Raw genomic sequence first — 10,488 nt, 5'->3', positions numbered from 1 at the left:
TTAAGTTATGAGAGACAGCAGGGATATAAGTTTTTTATCCACCATGATTTTGGAATCTGTACATGATTTTCCTGTCCAGGTGTGTCACTTAGAAAGTCGATGAATAATAAAAGACAGGCGTGACACATAATGAGAAAAACGGTTGCTGCACAGGAAGCACCAATGTCTGCTTTTCTCCTGGAAATGATACAAAAATAAGCATATAATCAGAGCAGCTTTTAGTTATGAGAGACAGCAGGAATATACTTTTTTATCCACTATGTTATTTTAAATGGAAGCCTTGAGCAGACATACATTTTATTTATTATTTCTAACCGAATCAGAATCAGCTTTATTGGCCAGGTATGCTTGAACATGTAGGGAATTTTTCTTTGGTAAACTGTGCTCTCTGTGTACAAAGGCGTAAGAATAAGGCATACAAATATAGATATAGATATAATAATAATAAAAATAACATCAACTATAAACACAAAAGAATAACAAATAGCCATGCCTAATATGTACAGGCTAAAATAATATATGATAATAGTGCAGTGGTGAGTAGTGCAAAGATGCTGACATGAGGTAGTTTTTACATTAAAAAAGTATATGTAGGTGATAGTTAAATAATGAAATAAATAATAACATGTGAATTCTGCTTGGAGAATTGTTACATTGTATATCTACATTTTTTATTTTTTTTTATTTATTTGTAAAGGGACTATATACAATATTTAACATAAATGTCACCATTTGATGCATTGTACCAGAGTTAGCTCAAAGCTAATTTACATCTGCAGTCCCTTGGCAGGTCACAATTAAAACATCACATTGTTAAAACGCTCGCACGCACGCTCACACGCCCGCACGCGCACGTTTATTTACAGAGTATTGTTCAAATACTGTACCAAAATGAATTTATTAACACAGTATCTGTAGAAATACTAATACTAATAAAAATATTCCATGATACATGTTTAAGTGTTTTTTAAAGTGTAGTTTCTTCTAAAAAAGAAAATCCGTTTAATCCATTCGCTTTATTTATATTTTTGAATATAATATTAATTACATAAATGTTACCGACATACGAAAGAAAATGTTTAGCAAAAGGATTTTAATTTATTTGAGACAGACACATCTTTGACTTTAGTTTCGTATTTATGTTACAGAAAATATTTCACATTCTCTTCGTGACCATTTTGTGACTACGTGCTTTTATTTTGAAAGGGGAACCGGATAAAGAGAGGTCTGGACTTCCGGAGAGGATTGTGTTTTCGCATATCGATAAATAATTCATCTTCCTGGTTTGGACGCTACCTTGTCAGGTAACTTCTGATCATTTAATACAACTCTTAAAGTAAGCGTAAGGTTAGTAAGTGAACTATATCCCCGTAGGTTCGGACGCAGGTGTTTGGAGGTTGATCTCGCTGTTTGCTGGTTCGTTTTTAAACCAGTGTCTCCTGTTTGACTGCTTCACGTTAGCCTCCGCTCAGCGCTAGCTCAGGGGTAATGTTAATGTTAGCAAGCTGATATTTTGACTGCTTCGTGACATGCTAACTTACAACCATGCCACTACTTGACGGTTTTGATTTAGTGTAATGTTCTGAGTTTCACTAACCCGTGAAGACACGATGCATTTACGTTACACCGTCGGTATTTTAGGTTGTTTACATTTTGTACTCCATGTTCCGACGCTGTGCTAATCAACATCCGTATGCCTGGCTCTGCTCAGTAACTTGGTTTTAACATTTTGTTTGAGTTGGCAGTCTCATTCATTGAAACGAATGTATATAATATCTGTTATATGGTATGTTATTACCCAGGTATTAACGGTGTGTAATAACTGCGGCTGGTGACATAGATGTGAACAAGTTCCGCCGGGTCTTTGTTCTCTTGTTGTGCATGTGTGATCGATGTGACAGATTTTTACATGAGACAAACAAGTCACCAGCCATTTTAATTTAGGTGTTAGTGATCTGCAAACAACAGTGCAACGCTACATCATCTCCTTGTGATGTTGGAGATATGTTGAATTTATATAGATTATACAACTGCATGTATGTACCAGTGACATTGTTATGCAGTGCAGTGCAGACTGCATGTCCCGTAGCTTCATTGTTCATCGTTTAATACATGCCACATAACATCTGTTATGTTACACATAGAGCAAACTTATAATAGTGATGCATCAACAGGAATTTTTAGAACCCTTCTGGCTGCAGAATGTCAGTGTGTTTCACAATACAGGACACAATAATCAGCTGAAGTTTTGTTTTTGAAGCAACTATCCTTTTATTTCACTCTACTTGATTTATTTCCTAATCAAATATCCCAAAAAAATATCACTTTATTGTAGATTATATTTGATAAAATTAAACAATTCAATAATAACATACATTAGTCCATGTACATTACAATGTAATAAACAAGTTATCTTAGACAGTAACCTGCTTTAAGATAGGTTTTAAATAATTCATAAACTAGAAAAATACATTTTGTTACACTAAAGATTTCAGATCATGCCATATATTTTAATCAGGAGCAATATTAAACTGCATTTTTTATACATAATAACATAATTTATATTAAGCACTTGCCTGTAACTGTTTCATATTTGATATGCTGTCATTTTGTTTTTGAAGCAACTACCTTTTAATTCACTCTACATTTACACATTGTACTTGATTTATGTCCTTATCAAATATCCAAAAACAATATCACTTTATAGTAGATTATATTTGATAAAATTCAACAATTCAATAATAACACACATTAGTCCATGTACATTACAATGTAATAAACATGTTATCTTAGACAGTAACATGCTTTAAGATAGGCTTTAAATAATTAATAAACTAGAAAAATACATTTTGTCACACTAAAGATTTCAGATCATGCCATATATTTTAATCAGGAGCAATATTAAACTGCATTTTTTATACATAATAACATAATTTATATTAAGCACTTGCCTGTAACTGTTTTATATTTGATATGCTGTCATTTCGGATAGGATAATATTTATTATTCCAGCATTCTTGCAACACCATGAGATTGTGAAAACACCCCTTCACACATTGCAGCAGCAGTCTGACCTGGAAGTACTACTTGTATCACACCTCTATGATAGAGACGTTGATCATGTGTGGTTTATTGTCTTTGTTAGCTATGTTATTAGCTTTATTAGCTTGTCTTTATTTAGCTTAATGTGTATTACTGCACTTTTCTGTAAATGTGTTCTCATCACTGCAAAGTCTATCCACAGCTTTTGAGAGCTGGAGTCAAATTTCTCGGGTATACCATCTGAGGTGTTTGTGGTTCTGGTTGTGTAGGAGGAAACTGAAGTGTACCATCTGAAGCCGAACACAGGGACTGTGAGTGGGTCATCAGGCAGTCTCCCTATGTCAGGCCGAAACGGGTCTGCAAGTGATGCAGACTGCCGGATCTCTGAGGACTGCCGTGTCCCAGATGTTGAGCTGATGGAGCTGGGGCCGCTGCTGGAGGAGGCAGGAGGGCGGCAATCGGCATCCAAAGGCTTGCATCCAGAGGTATGACTATTTCAGAAAATTCACACACAACAGTTTTGATGGCTCAGTAGCTTCAGTGTTTGTTTTGTGTCTCTTCAAAGGGAGCGGCAATGCTTGCTGATGAGGAAGAGGATGATGATGAGGTGGGAGAGGTCTTGACTTTACCACTTCAGGCTCACCATGCCATGGAGAAGATGGAGGAGTTTGTACACAAAGTAAATCCTCTTACCATTTTAAAGATACAATACTTATTTTGGTAGCAATTAGGGGTGTAATTATCGCTTCAGTGATTATTGATGCAATATCGGTATTTTCATCTTTGTTTTAAAATTTCCATGGCAGATGTGACTTGTTTTCTGTTGTAATGCACCTTAAAACACCTGATAATTAATGACCAGATTGTATTACACTGACAACTAAGGTTGTCCCATATCCAGAAAATCATTCAATCAAAATCATACAATAGAATCATTTGTGATATCAGCAAGTATGAAATAGATGTTCAAATGATCATTATAATATCCTAACTTGATGAACCTTGTCAGTTAAATGTTCAGTTTGTTTTCATCCCCAAACAATCTCAGGTATTGTTTTTAGTCTTTCACACTGATGCAGCAAATTGAAAATAAGCTCTTCATTAAAGGTTGATGTGAACATGTGGATGCAGATTATCTTATCCAGCATCACTTTCCTGCTCCAAACTTTGGCTTCAGTGTGACAAGATGAACACAGGTTTCTTCAGTAATAACAAGTCTTGATGGCTCATTTTCTAAAAATGTAGGTATTTTTAGTTTTACAAAGCAAGTTCTAATTGTTAAATCTTGGTTGGTAAACATTCAGTAGTAACAGGATACGAAAATGAAAGACCTCTATGTAACACCAGCATAAATATTGCATCAGGTAGGTTAACTGAGCTGAAACTCTACACCCTGTTCATCTCAAAGGTGTAACCCACTCTTGTTGAGTCTGTGGTTCAGCAGAGAGGTGAACAGACATGGAGTGGCAGCTATGGATGAATATCAAGGGGTTGACTTGTAAAGGCTGTGAAGTTTGATTGACTTGTATGTGGTCATTTTTCAACAGACAGGGTATGTGTGACAAACAGAAGGCACATTAAAGTAGCTTAAAACACATTTATGTCTATATAGAGAAGAACCCTGAGCAGAAAACCTATACTTTGGTTTTATTACTATATGTTAAAGACAGAAGAAATACCCATTTATCTGTTTAAAAAAAGACATCATGTGTGTTTGCTCCACATGGTTATTTATTATGATCAAAAGCACATTGTGGGAAAAAAATGTGAATTTCTTGCTTCACATTTATTCTTTAGGTTTTGGATTTAACCGCCTTATACTGTGCTAGATATGAGTGTGTGTGACTCTGTGACTCAAAGACTATTCTTGTGTTTCAGGTCTGGGAGGGGCGCTGGAGGGTCATCCCTTTCCATGTCCTTCCAGAGTGGCTGAAGGACAATGATTACCTCCTGCATGGACACCGCCCTCCCATGCCCTCATTCAGAGCCTGCTTTGGAAGCATCTTCAGAATTCACACTGAGACAGGAAACATCTGGACTCACCTGTTAGGTGAGAATAAAATTCTTTAAGGATCATTTCTGTTCAGAGTTAGGTTTCAGCTGCAGATTCTGCATTTTTTAACAACTCATACTTGATTTGATTTATCCTCTTGCTGGATTATAAAACCCGTCTGTTTTTTCCCCTCAGGGCTGATCTTATTCATCTGTCTGGGCACGTTAACCATGCTGCGGCCCAACATGTACTTTATGGCCCCGCTGCAGGAGAAAGTGGTGTTCGGGATGTTCTTCCTGGGAGCTGTGCTCTGCCTGAGCTTCTCCTGGCTTTTCCATACCGTGTACTGCCACTCTGAGAAAGTGTCTCGCACCTTCTCCAAGTAAGCCCCCATGCATTCAGACACTTTCTTACCTACTCTTCTTGTATCTCTTAAAGTCTTTGCTGTTCACTTATTGCTCTTAAAGTAAGCAGGGTTTCAATTTTGCACCCTGTGTCTTCTCACTAGATTTCCCTGCTCCAGGGTTTAGTGCTGTTACTGAGGCATACATTCAGAATCATCATTCAAACCCATTCAACTACTTAATACAGCCACAACTGACATGATGCTACAATAGCTTTATTAGTGGTTAAATATTGCAGACTAAAGCCTGTCTCTCTTCAGTATCTCACTCTTCCAGTATATCCTGGTTCATTCAGAAATCCCCATTCGTCAGGTGACTTTTAAAGTCAGGCTTGTTTATTTCTTTAACATAAATGATGGATTCCGGGGTCATTCACCAACCGCAGGGTTTTAGGTTTGACCTGTTAATCTCCTATGTCAAATGTCCTTAAGGAAGAAACTGACCCCTGACCTTCTTCTATTGAACCTGACAGTGCTTTAGATTGCGGCTTTTCCAGTTTTGTGCAAGTGGAATGTGAAACCTGAAGATGAGGCACTTTAGAGGACTTTCTACTGAGCCGTGCTTCTTTCTAATTCATCATATTTTACAATAAATGTTCAATAAAAAAACACCAAATCTGAGTTGTAAATGAAGTTTCAGATCAGTTCCTCTAACAGCCAACATCAAAGCCCAACTGTTACGACAGACTTAGCAAAGGGACTGGTATTTTCTCTGTCATGTCATTGTTATGTGTCTGTCATTGCATCTTATCTCATCTTATCTTATCTTTGTCTTTCAATGTAACAAGTTTACAAACTGTAAAAACAATTCATAGTTTTTCAGAATGGATAAAGATTTGAAAAAAAAAGTAAATTGTGATACCCAAGTGTATCTTCATTTTCTTACATTGAAAAACAGTGAGTATTATATAGTGATAGGCTGAACTTCAAAATGAGCATATGTTAATTTATAGTTCAATTTACAAACGGCCTGAAGTTAAGCCCTGTGTACCAGTTAGACTGAAACCCTGTTTGTATTACACCTGGGTGTAACTTTCACACCTAGAAAGGAGCAGGAGCAAGTCTGTTAGGTCTGACTAGTAGGCCTATTCAAGACAATATAAACAGAAGAATAGCAGTCACAGAGAAAACAGCTCTCCTCTCAACCTACAGCATGTGTCGGGTAGACACAGGGTGCCGTCCCCACCTTGCAGACTAAGTTTATGCCCAGCTGGTGCACTCTGCCCCAGGTGTTCAGAAACATCAGAATTCATATGTGTTCGAGCTTTTCATCCAGCTGTTGTCTCTGTGTCTCCTCCTATTTCCAGGCTTGACTACTCGGGCATCGCCCTCCTGATCATGGGCTCATTCGTGCCCTGGCTGTACTACTCCTTCTACTGCTCCCCTCAGCCTCGACTTATCTACCTCACCATTGTTTGTGTCCTCGGCATTGCTGCCATCATAGTGGCCCAGTGGGACCGGTTCTCTACACCTCGTCACAGACCCACAAGAGCAGGTGTCCTTTTTAGATCTTTTCTGTAGTTTTATACATCTCTTTACTTTTGGTTCTAGCTGCAGGCTGATCACATATCTTTACTGAAATGTTTGACTGAAGTCCTTGCTCCTCACAGGTGTCTTTATGGGTCTTGGTCTAAGTGGGATTGTCCCCACAATGCATTTCACCATTGAGGAGGGCTTTGTTAAAGCCACAACAGTCGGACAAATGGGTTGGTTCTACCTGATGGGGGCCATGTATATCACTGGTGCTGGTCTTTATGCAGCTAGGATCCCCGAGCGCTACTTTCCTGGCAAGTGTGACATCTGGGTAAGTATTCCATGTGTTTATATGACATAATACACTTAAGAATGTCATGTGGTTTGTTTAGGATGTAATGTGTGTTTTTAAGGTAAAGCTGCTTATTTACATACCACATTGCAAACACACAGGCAGAGAAAAAAAGAAACAGAAGAGAGGATTATTGATGATTCATAGATGATGAATGAAATCTTAACAGCAGCTGAAACTTTCTTTCTCCCCCCCCCAGTTCCACTCTCATCAGATTTTTCACGTGCTGGTCGTGGCAGCGGCGTTCATCCACTTCTACGGGGTTTCCAATCTGCAGGAGTTCCGCTACGGACTCGAGGGAGGATGCACAGATGACTCTCTGCTCTGAGAGGCCTAACTGTGACCTACTCATACTTTTCTCTTTACCCACACCACACACACACACACACACACACACACACACACACACACACACACACAAACACAAACACAAACACAAACACATACTTAAAATGCTGCTGGAATTCAATATAGTCACTTATTGCTCCTTCTGTACTTCTGATTTGCTAATTTGGTGGACTTTCTGTTTGGCTCTTTTTTGCTCAGATGAAGTAGCATTAACTAGCCATTGAACTGCAGAGGGAATCTTCAACAGACACTACTTCTTAAATAACTCAGAAACTTGAAGTCTGCATTTTTAAGTAAGATCAAAAAGAGGTTAAAACCAAAATTCAAAATTCTGTTAACTGATGGTCACTTATGAGTAGCTCTTTTAGTACCCCAACCTTTCCATTCTGTGTTTCCATTTCTCAGAGGGTACAGTGAGTTTGAGTTGTGCTGTAGCAGAGGGCCAATACTGTAAACTATTCCTTTTTCCCCTCCCACTTTCCATGCAGGTTGGAGGATGAATGTACTGACTGCCTAGGGTGAGGTGCAGAATAATCCAGGAGCTGTTAGATGCTTGAGTTCCTGCACAGACAGACATGTGTGTACACATGTCGAGTGTATAAGTAATTGTGCAGCTGTCTTTTAAAAACCAGAGGGTCGAAAAGAAACTCATCCATGCCTGCTCTGCAATAAAATATGAAATGTGCTCTGAAAGCCCGATTCAATTGAAACCAAATAGAATACATTCTCATGAAAGGAAACATAAACTTAATGATAAATATGATTTACAGATGTACATGAGAAACAGTGTGCTCATCAGAATGATTCTCTTAAGAGGTTAAATACCGTCAATTCCTCAATGTCTTTGAACTGTTACAATTATTTCAAAGTTGATTTGCTGTTACACGCAGTTTCAATTGACAAAAGTCCCATACAAAAAAATAATACAGATTAGCACAGAAAAGCAGCAACTGTTCAGGTTATCATAAGATGCTTAAAATGTTGAAAAGAACTCCCCTGCCTCATTTTCAGTCAGACAACACATTAGTTAATTTTTCACGTGATAGTCCCTGGGCTACGCACAATGTACAGATCTCGAAAGGTCAAGTTGCGCTTTCCTCACATGGAGATCTTTCTTTTGTGCTAGATTTCAGACGCAGTGCAAGGTGTAGATATCAAATGCACCTTTAGTGTATACTATAAAATTCCAAACTTTAAATCACCATATGGGGTTTAAAATGTGTTGTGTATGATTGATATAAACTTTTAGTATTCCTGTGCCTTAGGCCAACGGAAATGTTTTTAAATAAAACGGCCTATCTTAACAGTCAAGGGAGCTTCAAGGATTTCCAGATGTTGACTTTTCTTGTTTTCCTTGCCATATATACAATCAAATCATTATTGAACTTACAACTCCATTGATAGGTTGTATCAACTGCTGTTTAAGACTCCTTTTTCTAGATCAACTTATTCAAGCTTTATTACAAAGACTAAACGATGTGTATTCTTGACTTTGTGTAATGTCCTGTGTAGAAAGTGATAAATCATACATTTCACTGAAATGTAAACATAAATATTTATTAATGGTAATCTTGGAAAATTATTGTAATAAATTTTTTTCCACATGTACAAATATGGTGTCCTGCTTAATGTATGTTCAAGACCCACACAAACAGATAGCTTGCTTGATGCTGTGTCACTAAAGACAATCAGCGTTTAGATTTCCTGACTTCCAGCAATGTATCAGAAATGATGGATCCCACCTCCATTCAACAAACAAACATTGTAGAAGTAGTTTTCTTCTCCTCTTGAGGACAGACCTGACAAAGCTTTTTACTTTCAGCTACAACTAACCTGTAATTACAGATTCTGCATAAACATGTTGAATCTGTATCTCAGGGTCTGGATTTAGTCTTAGAGGAGCTCTGGCCTCTGCCTGTAGTCTAAGTAGTATCGACCAATAAGATATCAATAGGCTTTGGTGTCTGAAGGAAGAACAGTCTGTATGGAGAGCAACAGCAGGTGATCTAGAATTCTGAGAACAAGTTGAACATTCCTTGAAGAAGATCAGACCTAAAAAAACCTGATGCTGTCACAAGACCTGCACATCTGAGGGTGGAGGGGTTAGGGCGATTAGGGTCCTTGATAGACAGGAGCCCAAAAAATTATATCATTGTGGTATTGAAGTGATGGGGCACAATTTAACTTCTTTATCATGAGGTCTAAAATATCTAGTGGCAGGAATTAAGGCAGGTGGTGATAGTTGTAGAAATGGTTTTAGTTATAGTTGGCTGAAATCAGCCTCAAACAGACTTCAGAAGTTAGATTTGAGATATATCAGATGCTACATCAGGAGAGGAGAGATCAACATCAATTTGGGACTGTTTCTTTTCCACAGTAAACTTCATTAGTACAGCAGTCTCTCCAAGTGATGGGAGATATGACTTACAAGATTTCCTGGAGTCAAAGGTATTAAAACAGTTATTTGCAGGCCATTAATTACTCACTACTTTTGCTTTGAAGTCAGCTCATGAGTTTCCTTCTCTTTTCTGAAATCTGATCCCTAAGACAGTAAAATGTGTTTGTGTAGTTCTGTTTTTCTCAGTGGTTTAGTCATACCTGTATATTGTGCGTCTCCACAGACATGTTTGTGGAGCAAACAGAACTAATTTCACTCAGATCAGGCAGTTCATATAGAGGTGGTAATGATGGCTATAATTCTCCACATGAGCTCCCATGTCCATATCTTCAGCCCGTTAGAGGTTTTTGAAATTAAGAATGATATGTATCATTTGAAATGTTCTCCCTGTTTCCCACTCTGCCCAAACAAACAAACATTCACTGTACAACCTGAGAAAGTGTGTTGAGCTACGTAACATTTGTTTCATTCCAGATGAA

At 37.9% G+C, this 10,488-nt stretch overlaps 1 protein-coding gene across 1 annotated transcript; it reads left to right on the top strand.

The window, feature by feature from the left end:
• The first annotated feature begins 1,217 nt into the window (after nucleotides 1–1,217).
• On the top strand, nucleotides 1,218–8,922 carry adipor1a (adiponectin receptor 1a). Its single transcript, XM_034689548.1, has 8 exons — nucleotides 1,218–1,304; nucleotides 3,312–3,527; nucleotides 3,608–3,721; nucleotides 4,921–5,092; nucleotides 5,231–5,417; nucleotides 6,746–6,933; nucleotides 7,049–7,242; nucleotides 7,463–8,922. The coding sequence occupies exons 2-8, from the start codon at nucleotides 3,381–3,383 to the stop codon at nucleotides 7,589–7,591; spliced, it is 1,131 nt and encodes a 376-aa protein (XP_034545439.1). The 5' UTR covers nucleotides 1,218–1,304; nucleotides 3,312–3,380; the 3' UTR covers nucleotides 7,592–8,922.
• The last annotated feature ends 1,566 nt before the right edge of the window (nucleotides 8,923–10,488 follow it).

The sequence above is a fragment of the Notolabrus celidotus genome, chromosome 1 (genome assembly GCF_009762535.1).
Source record: "Notolabrus celidotus isolate fNotCel1 chromosome 1, fNotCel1.pri, whole genome shotgun sequence".
Taxonomy (NCBI): Eukaryota; Metazoa; Chordata; class Actinopteri; order Labriformes; family Labridae; genus Notolabrus; species Notolabrus celidotus.
Note: the sequence above shows the minus strand (reverse complement) of the source record. Positions and strands in the feature narration are given on the sequence as shown.